This window comes from Gadus macrocephalus, chromosome 9 (assembly GCF_031168955.1).
Source record: "Gadus macrocephalus chromosome 9, ASM3116895v1".
Taxonomy (NCBI): Eukaryota; Metazoa; Chordata; class Actinopteri; order Gadiformes; family Gadidae; genus Gadus; species Gadus macrocephalus.
In genome coordinates, this window is record NC_082390.1 from 20534824 (window position 1) to 20556958 (window position 22135).

A 22135-nucleotide genomic window follows, 5' to 3' on the forward strand; every position below is an offset into this window, starting at 1 on the left:
TGTTTTTCCATTTTTAGGTGCACATTTCTCAGCTTATGTAGAACCTAGGTACACCACACTTCCCAGTTTTACACATAGCATTGTTATGAAGACATCTACACATGGATTTATTTATAAATTGTTCCTGGCCAGATTTATGGGTCATTTTACCTGGAAATCATGGCGAAAATAGGGTTTTTAAGGCCATGGATAGTATATTTTGATTTCCCAGGTCATAAAAGCAGCTATCCTAAAATCCATGTGAGGATTTTTTGTCATTTGATATATAAACAAAATAAAAAAATAATTTTGGTCCTGGCTTTATCACAGTTTAAGATTCATGCACCGGAAATATATGCAAAAACGTGCATATTTAATGAGATTCAGCCTAATTAGCATAATTAAATATGCAAAATTCAAAAACTTGTAATACATTTTTTTCTTATAATGATGTATGTAATCAACTGGTAAAGTTTCATGGTGATCCCTTGTATTTAAAAAAATTACCCTATTCACCTGCCATGTCTGGCCTTAAAATACGTAACAGTTTACATGTTTAAACAAATGTTTCTCTAATCTAATTGTGTAGAGAGACTTATTTACATTGGTCATTCTGACTGGAGACATTTAGAATTTCCGGTCCCCTGCTCTGCTCTCATCATTGCCAGCAGGCCTACCGTTGCATTGCCCACCTTAAATTCATTTTGCTTTTTAAATCTAGAATTACTCATGTTTGTATATTCCCAACCCTAATCATATTGTCTTGTATTGAGACTTAACTTTTTCCTTTTATTATCCTACCTGTTCTCCATTGTATTGTGCAGAGTTTAAAACTAATTGTCGTTATACATTCACCTCTAATAATGTTTAATTTAATTTGTTTAATTAGATCTGTTTCAGATATGAGTGCTACACAAATATAAATATATATAATAGGCTACATCAAGGCCGAACAAGAACCCAACTACCTTCATTAGAAAGAAACGACCAACAACCATGTATGTTAGTAGGCTAAAGAACGGAAAACTATTGAGTCGCTGATCTATTGAATAATCACTGGCAAACTTTATTTACAAAACATATATTTAATTGTCAGCTTAGACTTCAGGAGGGGAACACAGGAACAACGCAACATATGTATCGCAAGAAGGCAGATAGGGCTCCTAATAGGCAAGCAACCCATCCAGAAAAAGGTCTGAACATTTACTACACCTTGCAAGATAACAAAAAATAAAATAAATAAAATGCCAAGCAACCCATGCAGCCAGAGAAAGGTCTGAACATTTACTACACCTTGCAAGATAACAAAAAATAAAATAAATAAAATGCTAATAATATTAATTAAAATAATAACATAAACAGAAATAATAATAGGCCTACAGGTAACATTAAAAAATTTATATATCTGAATCCGGCAGTGACGAATTGGAGTAACATGCCCAAAACGTTGCTAAGTATAATCATGAGTATAATTGACCGCTGTCAAGGAAAATAAAGGATTCTTTGCCTCTAATGACGTCTTTGGTATCACTCCGCAAGCACGGATAACTTGTCAAAACACCAGCGTCTTCGGTTGCTAAGCGACGTCAACGTCTTTGGCGGACTATTTCTCTGATGATGAACATTACGAATGCTGGTAACAAATAAATTGTAAAAAGACACACCATGTGAAGTTATTTTTTTTGTTTTGGCAATTAGCCGTGTAATAGGCGGGATAATGTATACAACATCACCGGTCCTTTTCGAAAATAAGCTTATTTTACAGACAATGACCGGATGTAACGGGTTTCAACGAGTCAGGACATAGTTTTTAGGAGAAATGGAGCGAACTCCTGTTTATTTCCCCTTCAGGCAAACAAACACAACATCACAAAAGGACAAAAGGACAACGCTGCATGTTCTTTCCGTCCGTCACTTGGTCATACGACGCTCTCTCTAGCTCGCAGAGAGCGTCTTCCTTCTCTCTCTCTCTCTCCACCCCTCACTGAAAGACAAGCAGGCACATAAATACACACTTCCTGATTGGGTCAGATTGCAGACACCTGTCCGCAATCAGACCCCATCACCCCAGCAGACCCGGTGCTCCATGCTCCCCCTGCAGGCCAGACGCCGCCCCACCTCCACACCGGAGTTCAACATTATCTTCATGATAGTGGCTTAGGCCTACCCATCAAAAATAATGTGTCCTTGGCGATTATTCAATTAATCAGAAAAACAGTTTTAATCACTTACATTCAACATGGTTGTTGGTCCTTTGTTCCATGTTGCGCCCGTATACATTCCACATTGCCGGTGGGAATGCTGCACCATTGTGGACGTACGTGTTGCCCACATACTGAAGAAAGTCCTGCTGCTCTGGGTGGTCCTGCTGGGCGCGCTTGGTGTTCTGATGGTGAAGCAGCAGGTGAAAGTTATTTTGGACTAGGGGCATTGGCAGGTGGCCTAGTGCCATCACCTTACGGATGATTGCTGCTAACCGATGGTCATGCCGGAATGCAGCAGCCAGTCCGAGTCCCTGCACCCTCTTCCACAAGGCCTGGTTGAAGTGGAAGTAGCATCCACACATTCGTGCCCTTGGAAGCTCTGTTTCCAGCGCAGTCATCAGTGCCTGTTCAAAGTCACAGATGACTTTTACAGGTATCCAGTGGTGGTGCGTGATGCTCCTTGTTTCACGTTTGACACATTGGAACACCTGGCGATAGTGTCCAATTGTGCGTTGGCCCATAAGGACATGGACAAGTGGAACAACGAAGCCATGCACGTCCCCGAGCACCGTAAACACCTGATTGTAGGGGCGTGGGCAGGACTTAAATGTTCCATCCATGTAAACGGTCCCACAGCGTCGCAGCTTCCGCAAGTTGTCCTTAGTGGCAAAGACTGCGACACCCCAATCCTCATCTTGGTGCAACAGGAATTTATCACTGCCCCATGTCTCTGCCCATTGACCTTCTATTCTTACGTCCTCAATGGTAGGTGGGATGGGAGGCATCACATGTTTACGTGCTCTGGCCATAACTGACCTCACTGACGGGAAGTCTTGTGGTGGTGCTCTGTCTCCTCCACCCTGGAGTGTACGTTGCCGCTGCAGAGCTACTCGCCGGGCATTGTAGACCCTTCCGATGGGTACTGTGGGTTCCCTCTCGACTTCTCCAATTGCCTCTTTGCGGAAATCTGCATTGCGCACCCTTACTCTGTAAGGGGCATGCACATGTTCACCGACCCCATACACAACGATGTTAAGATACTCTTCCTCAACATCAAAGTACTGCCATGCATTTCTCTCTCCAGCATCTACACCATTCACCACATTTATATAATATTATTAAAAATATTTTTCACAATAATAAAAACTTGCCAAATGTAGACATTGGCAGCCCAAATTGTATACACCCGCCCAAGGTATTTTTTCCCCGCCTGACGTAAACAAAAGAAGCCATCTGGCAACACTGCCCCCTGGGCTATGTGTTGTGACTTATCTACTGGGCAGGCGTGGACTCAGTTATGTGCTCTGATTGGCTAAGCATGGGGCTGAACTCCTGCCTCCTGGAAACCCGTATGGGTCTTCATGCTGCTCCCTTGCGGCTATGTGTTGGCATTGCAACTTGGTTTGTGGCTATGTGCGGGAATTACACTTAACTTGTTACGTTAGTAAGAAGGAACAGATGTCATTTGTGCTACGATACTAAATGGCTGGCTTTGAATTGTCTGTGGTGATTACTCACATTTGACTTACTGCCAATTAGATTGATGCTTTGTGACTTTTTATTGTGTTTTGTGTCTTGTTTTTAGTGTGAAATTTTGTGTTTTTGTTGTTTTTAATGTGAAACTTTAAATGTTTGTATGCTGCCTTCTTGGCCAGGACTCTCTTGAAAAAGAGATTTTGAATCTCAATGAGAATATTCCTGGAAAAATAAAGGTTAATAAATAAAAATAAAATTTACAAATTGAATGATGTACAATTTATTTTGTTAAGAGATGGTAAATTAATACATCAATTCATTTATTTTTGACTTTTTGGCTCAGTGATTTTGTCCTAGGAGAAATGAGACACTAAAATAATGGACTCATTTTCTCTAGATGTACCCTCTAGATGGGTAGGTTTAAGTTAACTGCATCAATTTAGTAAAATGGGATTGGGGACTGGGACTACTATAATAGTATATAGTTAGAATAAACGAGTAAAAAATTTTCCGCTCCCTGGTAACCATGTCAGTGGTATGAAAAGGCCTAATACCATCAGGTAAAGCCGACTTTAGATGCTTAATGAAAACAATCATGTTTCTGATTTATGTGGCCACCACTATGTGAATTTTGGTCCCAGTCTGACCACCCCTATAAAATTATTCTGTCTCCGCCACTGGTTGACGAGTTACCGGACTACTACCCATGCAATTGAACGGTGCGTTCCACGGCATTGAGTAGACCCGTGTTATAAAGGCCTATAATATTTCTGTTTATGGCATCGATTTCTCCTCAGATTAGGCAAGGCAAGGCAAGGCAACTTTATTTATATAGCACTTTTCATACACAAGGCAGACTCAAAGTGCTTCACATATAAACATTGTCATACAATAAAATAAAATAATAGGTAAGTAAAAGAAAAACATATGCAAAAAATAGAAAGTTAAAAAGGCATTTTAGTATTAAAATAGAAAATAATGGCAAAGTTAAAAAAGCTTTTTAGAAAGTGCAATGTATTTAAGATTTAGCAGAAAGCTATAGCAAACATAAAAGTCTTCAGTCTTGTTTTAAAGGTGCTCAGAGTTGGGGCAAGTCTTAAATCCTCTGGGAGTTTATTCCAGCTATTTGTTGCATAGTAACTAAATCCTGCTTTCCCATGTTTTGTGTTTACTCTGGGGATAATTAACAGATTGGTCTCAGAGCTTCTTATGCCGCTTTTCCACCGCACATGTAGCTCGACTCGACACGACATGACTCGACACGACTCGAGCAGCGCGGGTCCTTTTCCACCGCAAATAGTACCTCCGGGACGTGGGCAGGGTCGGCTGCGCGAAAGGGCCGTGACGTATTTTTGTACGCGACGCAAACAACACCTACGTAACCCACACAAGGACAGAACCCACATAACAACAATGGAGAACATCGATGCGATGGTATTCGTGTTCGTATTATTAGCTGGCATGTTGAAGAAGTGGAATATGTTGGCTGCGGCGCTGCTATGGCTGTTACCAGCATGGTTGCCATGTCGCTCTCGTGACTTCGTCACACTCTGGCCAATCAGTGGCCGGCCGTCTGCCGACGTCACCTTTTAGCATCGGCTCAGCCGCTTGGAACCTAGAGCGAGGCGGTACTAGAAAAAGCAGCCACTTCAGGTACCAGATACCATGTTTTCGCGGTGGAAACGCAAAAAAAGGCGAGCTGAGTCGAGTCGAGTCGTGTCGAGCTGGTACCATGCAGTGGAAAAGCGGCATTAGTGGTCTAAAAGGCTGATGTAGTGGAAGCATATCAGTTAAATATTTTGGAAACAAAGTAGTTCCTATTTTGTAGGTAGGACCTGAACCAATTTAAGACAGTGCCTGAAAGCCCCACCCAGTTTTCTAACCTTTCCAGAACTAATGTATGGTCTACAGTGTCGAATGCAGCACTGAGGTCAAGTAGCATTAGTATTGAGGTTTTGCCAGAGTCTGTGTTAAGACGGATGTCGTTTACAACTTTAATAAGGGCGGTCTCAGTGCTGTGCAGGGGTCGAAATCCTGATTGGAAGGTGTCATAGCAACCAGTTGATGCCAGGAAGTGATTAAGTTGCTGGAGGACAACTTTCTCAATGATTTTACTTATGAAGGGTAGATTTGATATTGGTCTGTAGTTGTTATAACACCAATAATGTAGAATATTGGTGTATTTTAGTGTCTCTCTTTTGTTCACATTTCTAGTCTCGGGACAGGCCAGGGCCTCTCTTACTGATACAAGGTGTTATCTCCAACATTCTGCCATTGTTATGTTTCAACAAGGTTGAATCGACCTGGTCCTCCGGGACATAGCCAGGACCAGATACCTTATCAAGGCTGAGAGTGCGTCTGTTCACGTGTTATTCATGTAACCCCTTTTTGTATAATACTCGCCCAACCCTTTGGTTCGACGAGAAGAGGGTTCGACAGCCAAGGAACAAGTCATCGACCACCGGGTCCACTATAGATTATTCAACCTAAGTCTGTATCTCGCTGTATTACATCCTGGAATAAACCATCTATTCAACCCTCTGATCCAACCTGTCAAGCTGCTTTGATTTCGACTTCAAGAATTACTACCACGACTGAAAATACACAACGCAGAGTCTGTCCGAACAGTTTAGAAATAAGCTGAAATCTAACAAGGTTTTGCCAGAGTCTGTGTTAAGATGGATGTCGTTTACAACTTTAATAAGGGCGGTCTCAGTGCTGTGCAGGGGTCGAAATCCTGATTGGAAGGTGTCATAGCAACCAGTTGATGCCAGGAAGTGATTAAGTTGCTGGAGGACAACTTTCTGAATGATTTTACTTATGAAGGGTAGATTTGATATTGGTCTGTAGTTGTTAATCATAGAGGCATCTAGGCTCCGCTTTTTTAAAAGGGGTTTAATAACTGCAGTTTTCAAAGCTTTTGGGAAATTGCCTGACTGGAGAGAGTTGTTAACTATCTGCAATATGTCTACTGCTAGGCAGTCGAAAACATTCTTAAAGAGGTTGGTAGGTATAGTATCAAGGCAACAGGTGGATGGCTTTAGTTGTGTCACAGTTTCCACAAGATTTTGAGAGTCTATAACATTAAAGCATGCCATCCTTGCCACGTAATTTTTGCCTGAACAGGGTGGTAGTCCAACATTTTTGTTTGAAGTGGAGATATTGATGGCGCGTCTGATACCTTCAATTTTATCAATATAAAAAGCTGCAAACTCATTGCATTTCTGCGTGGAATGGAGATCAGGTGGAATTTCTGTTGGGGGGTTGGTCAGTCTGTCAACAGTTGCAAATAGGGTTTTTGCATTATTAGTGTTGGTTTTAATGATATTGGAGAAAAATGTTTCTCTAGCATTTTTTAAGTCTAAATTGTAGGCACGGAGGCTCTCTTTATAGATATCATGGTGAATATGAAGTTTTGTTTTACGCCAGATGCGTTCAACCTTCCTGCATTCTTTTTTCTGTGCTGTTACAGAAGCAGCTTTTCTCCAGGGTGCCTTTTGCTTTCCAGAAATCGTTTTAACCTTAAGGTGCAATGACATCTATGACTTTAAAAATTTTCAAATTAAAGTTTTCTACAAGATCATCAGCAGAACATGGGTTTAGAGGTGGTAGCAAGGAGATGGCCTTTTTAAAAAGTACATTAGAATCTTCATTGATATACCGTTTTTTGACAGTGTTTGATTTTGTCTGTATGTCGGGAATAAAAGATATGTTAAAGAAAACACAAAAGTGGTCAGACAAGGAAGGATCAGTCACAGAGAGATCAGAAACATTGAGGCCCTTTGTGATAACCAGGTCTAGAGTGTGCCCCTTACAATGAGTAGCCTCTTTCACATGTTGAGACAGTTCAAATGTGTCCAAAATGGCAAAATTGCACACTTGTCATTGAAATCATCAGTATGAAAATTGAAGTCACCAGTTATAACTAGACAGTCAAATTCTGTGGAGATGCTAGACAATAATTCTGTGAAGTCATCGAAAAAATTTGCAGAATATGTGGGTGGCCTGTAAATAATTAATAGGAGAACTCTGGGGGAGCATTTCAATACAGCACTAAGGTATTCGAACGATGGAAAATCACCAAATAACATCTGTTTCCCCTGAAATACATTTTTAAATATAGCAGCAAACCCTCCACCTCTTTTTCCAGATCTACATGCATTAGGCCAATAAAGCAATGATAAAAAATAAAATAAAAACGCTCGATCAAAGGCCCTGCCCGACCCGGCCCGAGGATAGTGGCTGGAAATATCGGCCCGACCCGGCCCGCGGGTCGGGTTGGCCCGGGCTCGGGCAGAGAATCTAAACCCTACTACGGACAACCTCTGGTGCTACCGACTTCTAGTGTAGTGGGGCTTGACTTAACTCTTCAGAAGTCCAAATTATAGTGTGAGAGTGTGAGAAAAAGTGTGAGAAAAAGTGTGAGAACGCGCGTCTATTATCTTATTTTGGGGGTTGGGGGGTTGCTCCGACCACTAGCCCCTGTGTGTGTGTGTGTGTGTGTGTGTGTGTGTGTGTGTGTGTGTGTGTGTGTGTGTGTGTGTGTGTGTGTGTGTGTGTGTGTGTGTGTGTGTGTGTGTGTGTGTGTGTGTGTGTGAGAGCCTGGTAATGTTTATATATGTAGGGTAATAATCATACTGTTTAAAATAATACATTTGATTGTATTTCCCAACTTTGCTGAGCAAGATTTTAGTTCGACAGGAATTAAAGGCCTGTTCCATATAGAAGCCTTTCCAAAATATAAACCGGTTGAGTTCAGTGATTGAAACAAATAAAAGCCTGGGCTATTAATTGAAGTTTAACGGCCAATTTTCTGGAACAACTTGACATTGACATTTTAAAGATTTTAGCAGTCTTTTGTAGCATATGTGTTTTAGTGCAGTTTATGACCTTTACTAGTAGCCTATATGCTGTACGTATGGACTAAAATATATATCAAGGTATGATTTGAGGCATAGACGGTGACGGTATTATATCATGGTATGTTAATTTTATCTTCTAATTTCTATATAAATGCTTCTGAACGGGTACCAGCCAATCAGCGTTCAATCCCTGAGGGACATAGCATAACAGCCAAACATCGTTCACTCCCTGCAGTCCAGAGCGAATCTGTGGTAACTTCTGCCCAATACAGGCAGGCGGCCGGGTTGTAAAGGAAGAATACTCGAGGCGTAGTGACCATTAATAACTTTATAGGTATGGCACATATCACGGCATACATCTACTGGTCATAACAGGAAGTCAAACTCGAACTACGGAAGCCCCGAGGAGCCTATATTAATCCAAATAGGAATGCACTTATCTTGCGAAGCAAATTAACGTTACAACACTTCTCCCCCTTTAAATTCCAACATTCCACAAATTCAGAAAACATAACAATGGTGTTATAACTGGCATACCTCTGAACATATACTGGTACCTTAGCACGGTTAAGAAAAACACCTGAATAACAGTCACATTAATTTCAAGTGTCCAGTCAAATATAAAATCTATCTGGAGGTTTGCGAGCGTGCTGCGACCTGCGCACTACCCCCTCTGACTCCACAGCTACAACTAGCGGTGAGGGTGTTTTGGGTGGACCTGGTGTTGGTGAGTTGGGGAAAGACTGTGGGTCAATGTGAGAATGTCCATCCTCTTCAGGTGACACAGACACCTCTGCATGTGGCTCTCTTTCCGGCAAAGTCACTGGAAGACATGCTTCCTCAGTAGTCTGTCCCACCCCTGGAACACCTGAGGCACTGCCTGTTTCAGAGTCTGTGTTATAGCGCAGGCGCACATGGTCTTGATGTCTGCGGAAAACGCGTCCGTCCGTCAGCCTGACAACATAGGAAACTGGACCACTCTGCTTAAGAATAATCCCAGGTAGCCACTGCTGCTTGCTGATGTTGCTGAAGTTCCTCACATAGACTCTGTCATCTGGTTTTAACTGTCTGTCTCGTGCATGTTGGTCATGCAACTCCTTTTGCTTCACCTGCTTCCTCTCCACTCTTGCCTTCATGTCTGGGCGCAGCAGGTCCAACCTTGACTTGGGCCTACGCCCCATGAGCATCTCTGCTGGCGTGCGTGCAGTTGTAGTCTGTGGCGTGAGGCGGTATTTGAACAGGAAACGTGAAAGCCGGGTGCTGAGAGAATCCCCTGTCATCCGCTTCAGGCCTTCCTTCACTGTCTGCACGGCCCGCTCAGCCAAACCTGTATGTGGTGAATGCCATTTTGTTGCATGAACTCACTGAATAGCTCACTGGTGAAAGATGTGCCATTATCCGTGACCACTGTGTCAGGCAGCCCGTGGACTGCAAACACTGCCCTGAGCTTGTCGATGGTTGTGGGAGCTGCATTATGTGGGCTTCTATCCATTTAGAGTGCGCATCCACCATTATAAGAAACATCTGTCCCATGAAGGGGCCAGCAAAGTCCAAATGTAGCCTCGACCAGGGACGGTCTGGCCACTCCCATGGGTGCAATGGAGCAGGTTGAGGCATGTTTTGATTTTACCTTGCTCTCCAGATCCTGATAAATTTTTGGCCACCAGACGTAGGATCTTGCAAGGCTTTTCATTCGAGACACCCCCGGATGAGTCTCATTTATATTTCCTCTATGATCTGTGAACGTCCAGGGGGATGGCATAATGCCTTAGTTCCTCTTCCTCCACCGTACTGCCATCCTTGTAGGAGGAACGTCTTAACTTGGGATAGCACTGGGTCCCTCTCTGTCCATTGCTTGACCTGAGTCGCTTTTATAGGTGACTCTGACAGTCTCTCCAATGAAAACACAGTCTCTGGAGGCACAAATGTATCAGCGGGTGTGTCCGGTAAAGGCAGCCGGCTTAGTGCATCTGCGTTTGCATTAGCCTTACCCGCTCTGTAGACAATAGTGTACTGGTAGGCCGACAGTGTCAGCGCCCAACGCTGTATCCTGGCTGATGCTAGCGGTGGAATGCATCGGATTTCACTGAGTAGGCTCATTAGTGGTTTATGGTCTGTATAAATTGTGAATGCACAACCATAAATGTACTGATGAAAGCGCTTAACAGCAAAAACAATGGCCAAACCCTCTTTGTCCAGCTGTGAATACCCCTTCTCGGCTGCCGTCAGTGTACGTGAAGCGAAACCAATGGGCTTCTCTGAGCCGTCCTCCATTACATGTGAGAGCACTGCCCCGACGCCATATGGTGAGGCGTCACATGAAAGGGTGATCTCCTTAGCTGGGTCATAATGAACAAGCAGTGGCGCAGAGTGGAGGAGCTCTTTTACTTTCTTGAATGCTGCCTCTTGCTCTTCATGCCACTGCCACCTAGTATCAATGTGCAGCAGCTTGTACAGTGGAGATAACACCTTAGAGAGGTCAGGCATGAACTTAATTCACCATGCCTAAAACGACCGGAGTTCACGACCAGAGATGTCAGAGAAGTCAACGCAGTCTTAAATTCATAATATCATCCGGAGGCGAACACAGATTTTGGCTGTGATATTATATATTATATTATAGATATTTTTTTATATATTATATATTATTCAGATATAGAGCAAATAAAACCAGCACGTAAATGTGGTACACCCTGGTAGGTATGATTGGCATATCTATCCACCAGTCCATAATTCAGTAGCTGTACCTCCTCTCATTCATATCCAGTAACCAAAAAGGTCCTACACTGACTAATCTGCAACAAACGAAAGTTCAGCAACACTTAAAAATAAGGTGCCATAATAAATAGCAAACTGGTCATTACCTAACCCTTTGTTAATATTTGTTAATTGTTACTAAAATATCTATTTGGCACAAGTTAATAGTTTTTTTTTCACTGACCACAGAGTGTCACTGGTTAGGGTTAGTGTCGTGTGTTAGGGTAAGGGCTGTGTGTTATGGTTAGAGTTAGGGTTGGGGTCGTGTGTTAGGGTTGCGTTAGGGTTATGCAAACAACTAATATTTAATTAATGATGAACAAACTATTAACTTGTCGCAATGATCGCATTACATTTTTAGGGACTACTTTCTCAGCAGCGGCAGAATATTACATTGCTCCGGTGTATCAACCAATTCACTACAGTAGAAAGTAAACCGAGAAGAGCACTCCAGACGGGAAACCTAGCAGATGCCTCCTTTATCAGTCCTGCTTCCAACTACAGGGAATTATAAACTAAATGCAATGCGATGCAAGGGTAGTTTTATTTCTTACATTATTCTATCAGAACATACATTAACATCAATAGTCTGGCATTATCAATTATTTGCCTCGGATGTACTGTGGAGTGGGTAAATCTGTTTTGACTTGCCCTAGCCTAGCACCAGCGATCTCTGCAGCCAGAAGGACTGAATTAAACATATTTTCTGATCGCAAGCTGTTTTTGTGTCCTCTTCTATCCTTTAGACTACACTTTGGAAGATGATGAGGATGATGAGATGCCAGCCCAGAAGCAAGAAGCCAGAAGCACCATCATCATTCTCGGTCACCCAAACGGACATCATCTCTGGCTCTGTTAGGGCGATCTCACATCAGAGGTAAGAATTGTTCTACTCAAACCCTTTAACAAGTGAGTGACTATCTGCTATTAAAAATATGATGATAAGCAATTGCTGAATGAAATGATGCTATGTGTAAAATATGCTCATTAAAATAAGAGTAAGATTGCGGTATCATCAGTCAAAGGGTCAGATGAAGTCGTGGAAAGATACAAACACGTGCTGAAAGCATTTAAGCGTGTGCGCTCCATGACGAAGGCATTCAGTATCAACGACGTGGACCGGGGGACCATAAGAATGACTGCTTCAATCGCGGAACTAAAGATTGCAGATCCTGAAACTTTTCTAACCCTCAAATCAGGAATATCCCTGCGAGCGAAAAATTGGCTCAGTTTACCAAGAAGAGTGCATCCCACATCAAAACAGAAAAAGGCTATCATCGAGGACATGAATTCCAAGGGAAAACTTCTTCCCTTGCTGATTAAATAGTAACGTGCTAGGAATTACTTGCATACTGTACGCACTCACTCACAACCTATCTAGGTCACACAGACAAAACCGGCCCTCCCTATACGCAAACTGAGGGAACGCTTTGGGCCCCCGACCGCCAGGGGGCCCCCAAGGGCTATACTTTATATATATATATATATGATTTATACGCCCTTAAAGCTCGGACTGAGAGACTGAGGAGGAGCTTAACTCCGGGGGACTATAGCTGGCACACTTGCACTTTTATATTTATGTACCATCTTTTATATTTATACATATATTTTTTTTTTTTCTTTTAAGGACTGTTTTTATAGCATCCCCTCATTGAGGGATATCTGTTTTTAAATTACTATTATCTATTATTTATTCAGGTTCCAGTAATTTGCACAATGAATGAGAGAGTGGTGACCCCCTTTGTATGTCACTGTTCTCACTGTATGTAAAACGTTATTTTTGCAAACATGTGACCAATAAAACTTTGAACTTGAGTTTAAGAAAACAATGGTGGAATTAAGAATTTTGACTGTGTCTGTCTGCCCCATAGACCATGTATAGAGGTCTGATCATGATAACCTAAAATGACCTGATTCTGACTGACCTGGCAACCCTACACATGTTGTTAATGTAATGCTCGGTGTGGCTGAGAGGGCAACAAGCAAGGAGCATGATGTTTGATTCAGCGCAGGCGCTGGTTTGACTGATCCCAAACTGGCAACCGCGATGATGACGATATGGTACATGACAAAGCTAAACAAAGCTCGCTACCTTTGTCCGACATCGCCTCTCTCCCGCTCTCTCCCCCAGGGCCGGTTCTAGCCCTTTGGTAGCCCTAGGTGAGTTTTGTGCCCCCCGTTCCCATAGCGAGCTGAGCGTTGCCCTGTTAATTGGCATTACTATACCAAACATCACTGAAGACACATATTAACTGATTTACCTTTACTTTGCTCAGCAGTTTTTTCACCCACTTCACACACACACACACACACACACACACACACACACACACACACACACACCACTAGATAACAAGGTCGTTCCAGGGGTCACAACACTCTCCCTCTCTCTCCCTCTCTCTCTCTCTCCCTCTCTCTCTCTCTCTCTCCCTCTCTCTCTCTCTCCCTCTCTCTCTCTCTCTCTCCCTCTACCTTTCTCTCTCGTTCCCGCCCCAGCGCTTGTCTCTGCCTCTCTCCCAGCCGGAAGCAGTAAAGTTACGCCCCTTATGTTGAATTTGTAAAGATTTGTTCTGGTCTCTTTACGCCTTTTAAAGCGTACATATTATGTTTTGTTACTGTGTCCTAGTGGATGTTTTTCTTTTATTTGAAATGTTAATGAAAGTTCTTCATTAATAAAATAATTGCTGGCTATCAACCTGGTTATCGGTTATCGTGTGCAGTAATTATGGTTTACTAAGTGTGAAGAGGGGGCAACTTTAGAATAGGGAACATGTGAGGGTTAATACTTATTGGATACCCATGAATTAAATATGAACAACGCCACACTTTAGAATAGGGAACATATTCTGACCTACAATGGCTTAATATGTAGGTATATGGAAAATATTAACATTTGTAGTTTGGCATTTTATTCCACAAGAACAGACAACAAGTTCTTTATTTACCATCAATTAGCAGTAATTGGGGTTACATCAGAGAAACTTGTAGTTAGTGGTCTGTTAATGATAGAATATGGACATGTTGAGTAAAATATGAATTAAAGTTATAAAATAGATAGATTAATACTTTAATAATCCCAGGGGGAAATTATTTTTGTCACGAACTCCAGATATACATACACAAATATTAATAATATAATATATAATATTATATATATATATCTATACAATATAAATACATATACATGCATAAAAGATACAACCTATGAAATACAAATATACAAATAACATAAATTTAAGGACAATATAAATATATATACAACACCATATATACATACATATATATATACATACACACATACATATATATATACACATACATATACATACATAAAAAAGACAGCACTGTGCAAAAGTATTGTACAGTATTGTGCAAAAAGTGCAAGAATTATAGTCCTTGTTTGAGGTCAGAAATTACAGAGAGGTAAGGGCTAATAAAGGGCTAATGTACTGCTAATATCCATGTTAGTAATGAGCTAGTGTTTTTATTAATATGTGTATCTTAATTTAAATTGTTACCATGTTTTCAATGACGTTATCCTAATCCCAGTAACAAAATGGCATAGATTAGTATGTTAACGAACATCTGAGAACATATGACCACAGAATTTTCTTTATTTTATTTTTCTTGTTCTGCACCCTGCGGTGGACCAGCTGTCGTCTCTTATCTCTCCCCAATCTCTCCTCAGCCGCCAGATGGTTACCAGACACAGACAAACTGAATGAGGAGTGTGTGTTGCTGTGTAGGTCTGAATAGACATCTGGCATCTGAGTTTATTTAATTTATTTTAAAAGCTCCTGTTTGTCTATACCTGAGAAATACAGAAAGATGAGCCTTTTACAATAAGAAACACATCTTACGAATACAAATAAGGTTTTTATCATGTTGTTTTATACTGGGAACAATTAATACATGGGTTGAGATGAATATGAGATGCTTTGACACATTGACAGTAACATGGTGGAGGAAACATGTTGACACTTCACACAAAACCAACGCATCCAACCACATGGAACCAGGCAGGTTACAAACCTGTTCACATGCCCAAACACGCACACAAAAACGTAAACAACCTTTCACATGAATATTATGCCGTCTGATTGTCTTGTATAGCACACAATCTTATATCGCTCTGAATTTCCATTCCAACGTCTTATATATTGGATATGTTATAATTATCTGAACTTGTTTTTTTAACTGATCACTGCGATTCAAATTTAAAAAGTGTATGGAGACACAAAGACATATCCACTTTAAGAGAACCCTTCGGTCATAATTTAGTATGATAACGTTCAGCTTGCCTATAGTACCAACATTGATCTGCATGAATTCTGCCATGAGCCCACCTGCCCCCTTCATCGAGCTGAGCTAAGGTTCTTGTACTGGCAGATAAGCAGGTGCTTGAAGGTGTTCTTGAAGGTGGTGTTGCACAGGGCGTAGCAGGCTGGGTTGATGGTGCTGTTGATGTAGCACAGCCAGTAGCCGATTGTCCACAGCGAATTGGGGATGCAGGTGGAGCAGAAGGTGTTGATGAGGACCATGACGTTGTACGGGGTCCAGGTGGCCACGAACACCACCAGAATGGCCATGATGGTCCGCGTCACCTTCCTCTCCCGGGAGGAAGTGCACCTCTTGGTGGACTTTACCTCCAAGCTACATTTGGCAACCTGCATTGAAAGAAGATAACATCTTTTAAGCATCCCACACAAACCTTCTCTTTACTAGTTCCACTCTGGGATCAATAAAATACTTCTAGCATATATAAAATATAATATTATCTTCATTAGATCTGTTTTTCTACATTTATGCAGGCTTTTGTGCATTTGATCATATTCTGGAAAGTTCTCAGGTAGTGTGACCATACAGGTTTGTTACCTTAAACAGACTTCTTGAAAACAGGTTCTGCTTTTCAGCCACTGGGCTGGGTTCCGGAAAGGGTTTGGACCGACTCCTGGTCTGACTTTTGAAACAGGGTAGTTTGGCACCCAATCCTTTGGTCCCTCCTTTTGATGTCTTTGGCCTTTGGCTTGACCTCTCACTTTCCTGCCTATTCTCTGATAGTTCACTAGGAGCCGTCCACTCCTCTTCCGGTTCCTGCTGTGCAGGACCACCTCCGACCAATTTCCTCTCTGCGTATGAACTGTTCTTTTCCAACCTCCCATTTAGTGGATGGGACACACTCAGTCTAGCAGTCCTGCTCTGGCAATCATTGTGCCGGCCCCCCTCCCCTTCCTCCTGGCTCTGAGAAGGAACCTCGCCTAGGCTGGCTTTGGAGGTCTTCCTGCTGCTCCTCTTGACACGGCTGCGGCTAGCCTTGGAGATCCGCCAGTAGAGGGCGATCATGATGACCACAGGCAGGTAGAAGGCGGCGATGGCCGTGCCAAAGGTCACAGCGGCGTTTGAGAAGAACTGGATGTAGCACTCCCCCTGCGGCACTGTGCGCCCGCCAACAATGAACTGCCAAAACAAAATGGCCGGTGCCCAGAGGACGAAGGACAGGACCCAAGCGGCGGCAATCATCAAGCCTGCCATCTTAGTGCTGCGACGCACAGGGTAGCTGAGTGGTTTGGTGACGCAGAAATAGCGGTCAAAGCTGATGATGAGGAGGTTCATGACCGAGGCATTGCTCACGACGTAGTCCACAGCCAACCACAGATCACACACTATGGCACCCAAGGGCCAGTAACCAATCACGACATACACAGTGTACAGGTTCATGGAGCACAGGCCAATGATAAGATCCGCACAGGCCAGGCTGAACAGGAAGTAGTTGTTGACAGTCTGTAGGTTTCTGTTGACCTTTAGAATCACAAATCAAAACGTAAAATTAGCATACGCTTTTTTTTCTGTTCTGAAACATCATAAGACCACAGATTTGATTTGACTGTGCTACTCATTTATCCGAGCCCTTTGAATCCAGGCACGTCAACGGTTTCACTTCATTATGTACATTCATGTATCACCTGCCATACCTACAATTCTTTGTATCATGCTTGTACTGTGCATGAGAGTCAAGTTCTATTGAACTTAATCTGATTAAGTTCATAAACACACACACACACACACACACCTTTATCGAGAGCATGACCAGAATGTTTCCGATGATGGTGACAAGACTGAGGGAGCCAGCCACCAGGATGATCAGGGTCTTCTCCAGGGTGCTGTAGGGTTCCAGGGTAGGGGTGGTGTTGACCACATCACCAAGGCTCACATTGTGAGGACTTGATCCATTAAAACTCTCCATGCTCGGATCGGTTCTTTCTTGGTTGTCTCTCTCTTCGTGTCTCGGTATGTCTGACTTAGAACAAAGTCAGATATGAAAGATACTTATGGTTACATGGAAGACAATAAAGAAAGACGGAAGTGTGAATGTTTACTTTCCAAGTGCTTGATTAAAATGAATGGTGTTGCCTCTGGTATTTCCCGTACAACCGGATATACAGGGCAGCAGGAGATTTGATTGGTGATGGTCAATATACTGCCTTCTGCTTACTTTAACAACACAGTGGTGTTACTTTTGACTGAAACATTACACCTGCCATCTCGTCGAAACCTGACTTAGTGACATAAACGGACAAACCTTTCAGTTCGACCCAGTATAAATCTTTGCTATCCTTACTTGACAGGATGCTGGTACTTCTCTAATGGCTTGAATGTCTATTTTCTTCAGCTTGTTATCATGGGTGTGGGTGATGTTTGTCTGAACTGCAATGGCAAATGTAATGTAATAAGTCTGCTCCAGTTACATTAGACATGCATTGAACACTACTGGGTGACCTTCAAATGTATGTGTGTGTGTGTGTGTGTGTGTGTGTGTGTCTGTGTGTGTGTGTCTGTGTGTGTGTGTGTGTGTGTGTGTGTGTGTGTGTGTGTGTGTGTGTGTGTGTGTGTGTGTGTGTGTGTGTGTGTGTGTGTGTGTGTGTGTGTGCTTGACCAGGCATGGTATGAGGGCCATGTCAAGAATGTCAAGTTGTTGTCCTGATCCCTGCAGCGCAGAACATTGCTCCTTGACCTGAAAGATGCTTGATCTGCTGTGGTCTGACTACACTTAATTCACATGTGTGTGTTTGAGTTAGTTTATGTGTGTGTGCATGTATGTACAAAATGGGATTCTGGGCTTTTATGTATGTGAAGGCTAGTTAATTAAGACGGATAGACTTTAATAGGGGGGCATGTCGGAGTTAAAACAGAGCAAGATAACGACCATAAAAAAACTAAAAAAACAAAAGAAAAACCCAAAGACGAACCTATCAAGCTCGTGTTTCATTTGCTCTGCAGATAAGGTCTGGCTCCCCTCCCATGCAAAAATATTTTTGCCCGGTACGACATAGACCAATCAATCACACCCGTTTATCTGATATGAGGTGGGATACAGCAACAAAGATGGCTAGGGCTGATATAGAACTGTCGATTCCGCTCCAAGCGAAATGGACTGTAAATATATATATTCATTTTGCATTTTTATGCTTTAATATAGAGTGAGATAGGGAGGGAGCTATGTGAGATAGAGGGCAGGCCATGCAGCATCGAACCATTCCGAATATGAACGGAATGGTTCCAGACTTATTGCAGGTAGTGATTCGTCTGGCAATGCCTGGCTGACTGGTTTAGTGTGACGCAACCTTTAGCCTATAATGCAGTAAATGAAACTTCTAGGTCAACAGTTACAACATGTTTCAGGCAACAAGACAAAGCGTTGCTTTAGAAGAAATCTACGAAGTTTTGTTCAAATATGTTGAATTAGAAATAATACTCCTACTACTCTCCCAAATGCACCTGATATAACTTAACGCTTTTAACTACATGAAACTGAGGCAATCAAGACTATCTGAACAAAAAAAAAATTAAACCAAGGAAATATTAGCCTTTATGCCTGAGAAATCAGGCATAAACCTCAACACATGCTCAATTCCAAAGCGATTAGCACTATTGACTAAATCAATGTAAAGATAGGGAAATACGACCACAGGGCGCCATGGAAGGCTCCATTAAGGCCATGATAACATCAAACTACCTGGAGCAGGCTCCTTCCTGGTCTTACAGCCATCAAGATCTCATTAAAGCAACAGTAACTCTATCACCTAGTCATGGAAGGGCCTTCCTGGGCCTTTTCTGGTCGAAATGACACATGGACCTGATGTATTTGTGTAGGCTACATGTTTAATGGTTGCGCAGTATGTGTGTCTGTTTTCATCCCTGTGCTGTCAACATTTCAAAGCTGCCATAATATGCCATTTATATATATTTATGTTCTTCAGATTAAGCCAACAGTCTCAGTCTCTCTAGTGCTGAATCGATTACAACACGGGTGATTTCATCTTACTGAACTGATTTCTGTGTATACAACAAAGTGATCATGATTAGGTTGACTCTCGATCCGGGAGTCATTCACTGAGTCTCCTTCCTTCAGCAGCACTACACTGAGTCAGAGCTTCACTTCTCAAGCCTGTATTCCTCAGGCCTGCTGGAGATAGTCAAGATGCCGGGCAGTATTTCTTTGACAGAACAAAAAGCTGGTCTAATTAGATTTACCAGATGCTCTCTGGCTCAGCCATACCGGTAATACGCCACCAGGCCTCAATCACTATAAACTGTCTGGCTGCCGGCTGGATTGTTCCGCTCACTTTGTTCGGACAGTTGAAAAGAAGCAACAATATTATTATAGTACTCAGTAAGATTTGTTTATCAGCAGGTAGAATGCAGAGAACATGTAAACACACATTTTATTTCATCTAAAAAGGGTTTGTTCAAAAACCAAATCCTTTGCTCCGTCCCATCTCCACCACCTCACAAGGTGTGTTTGACGACTGCGTGAGATGTAGTTGGAGGAGTGTGTCCCATTCCCCAGGGGTGGTGAATTTCACATGGCTCTGAGCTTTGGCCCGATGCGGCTGCAGCCTTTAAGAGGCTGTGACCCGACCCCGGTACAGCCCTGCCAGGAGGGGGGCGGGTGGTGGACAACTTACAACAAGCACAAATTAATATTGTCAGCAACTGCGTGGAATTAGTTGTGTGTCGAAGACAAAAAAACGACAACCTTTCTGAATCCATCTTGAAACAGTAGGGCCTAAACTTATGCCTGTATTTCAGTAGATTTTTGTTGTGGTGGTTGTTTAATTGTTTAGTGGTGGTGTACAAGCCATTCAACCATTAAAAATAAGCAAGTGAATATATTTAATTGTGTGGATAGGCCCACCTGACACCTGTCACCGCATTTAGTCTCGGAGCCCTGAACTCTGGGAAGAAGGTTGAGAGAGGGAACACAGTAACTACACAGGGAGTCCAATCTCCCACAATACACTGATTATATCTGACAATAATTGGCAATTACATAATAATTTGCAGATTTTAGCCTGTTTCAAATCAGAATGTCCCTGTGAAGTGTGAACGCACACGGCAACCAGGGGATTCCAAGGGAGATAGGAGACGGGGGAATCCGAGGGCACACACTCACACACACACACACACACACACACACACACACACACACACACACACACACACACACACACACACACACACACACACACACACACACACGGTCAAGACCTACAATCCCAAAGAACATCTCACTTCTATCATAATGCTTTCTTTAATAGTTTGAACAGCAAACCCTTAGTAAAATCTTTGATTTTGTAGGTTTTACAAAACCACATTGTTTTAACATTTTAATTTCAAAAGCAATAGCATTTTCGATGTACAATTACCAGCATATGAACATTTGTTTTCAGAGTTCAGTCTCACCTTTGTTAAGGAGAAGGGCCCCCAGTATCTTCATCCATGTTATCAAGCGTCTCGTCTCCAACTGAGCTGCAGAGCAGAAGATTGTTGAATATGAATATTGCCCCGCCTCTCGTATGAATGAGGAAGCAGTGTTCAGTTTGCTTTGTATATACCTCTCTTTATTCCTCTCTCTCTCTCTCTCTCTCTCTCTCTCTCTCTCTCTCTCTCTCTCTCTCTCTCTCTCTCTCTCTCTCTCTCTCTCTCTCTCTCTCTCTCTCTCTCTCTCTCTCTCTCTCTCTCTCTCGGGGGGGGCGTGGCTCGATGTCGGCTGCAAACAAGGGGGCGCCAAAGTTCAATTGCGGGGACAAGCGCAGGTGTGGTTGGTGAGTTGGTTCATGAGTGAAACCACTACAAGTACTCCGGTTTGTTGTGCTCTCCCCCACAGCCATCCTGGGACTGGTGACCTGGACGGTCATTGGAGCAAAGCGCTGATAAATATGACTGCTTTAATGCCTTTGTATATGTAATGTCCGTTTCCCTGGGTAAAGGGACATTAGCACCCCCTATCGCCATTTAACAATTACTGCTGGAGGACGTTTCTCCCTCAGCCTCCATTGACTCCAATTAATTTCCCTGGCAGTGTCGGCGTCCAGTGAACATGGGGTCAATGGGAGAGAGGAGGAAATTCCTCCTCTGAGTGGGTGTGACTAGCTAAGTGATCTGAATCACGTCTATTTACGAATAGGCTGGAGCCCTGGCTGTGCTTTGAACCAATAAACAGGGGCCCTGGCTGTGGAGCAGCCCAAAAATTATAGCCTAATCACCTCTTCGCTGATCTTTTTCAACATGTTCCCGAGGTAGTGGACACCCATTGGCTCCCAGCTGTGCTACGTCGGAGGCCAGGGCGCGCTTCGGGTGGAGGTAGAAAGATTTGGCATCTGATCTCATTTTGAAATATATTTTTTGAACTTGCCAACGGACACAGCAGATCCTCGGGCCTGGCCAACAAAAAACCTCTTAGGTTTTACTTTTCTGGGTCATTCGGGACTTTGTGGTTCTTGGTTTGTGGATTGTGCGCTAGGCTGACATATTCGACCCCATCCTCGTCTCTCTGGACGACTTTTCTGACCAGGC

General features: G+C 42.7%; 1 protein-coding gene across 1 annotated transcript; it reads right to left on the bottom strand.

Moving 5' to 3' along the window:
- Positions 1-15147: 15147 nt before the first annotated feature.
- On the bottom strand, positions 15148-21155 carry LOC132464786 (muscarinic acetylcholine receptor M2-like). The gene is made up of 4 exons (XM_060061361.1): positions 21023-21155; positions 17349-17572; positions 16154-17077; positions 15148-15945 (listed from the first exon to the last, which is right to left on the bottom strand). Exons 1-4 carry the CDS (start codon positions 21054-21056, stop codon positions 15634-15636), a joined length of 1494 nt encoding a protein of 497 aa, XP_059917344.1. The 5' UTR covers positions 21057-21155; the 3' UTR covers positions 15148-15633.
- Positions 21156-22135: the final 980 nt, after the last annotated feature.

What these genes read in the sequence shown, in the direction of transcription:
- LOC132464786 (XM_060061361.1), bottom strand. Translation starts at nt 21,056, where the DNA reads ATGAAGATACTGGGGGCCCTTCTCCTTAACAAAG. An exon ending in GGCCCTTCTCCTTAACAAAG is followed by an intron (nt 17,573 to 21,022) that starts GTGAGACTGAAC and finishes GTTCTAAGTCAG; the next exon opens with ACATACCGAGACACGAAGAG. An exon ending in TGGTCATGCTCTCGATAAAG is followed by an intron (nt 17,078 to 17,348) that starts GTGTGTGTGTGT and finishes GTGATTCTAAAG; the next exon opens with GTCAACAGAAACCTACAGAC.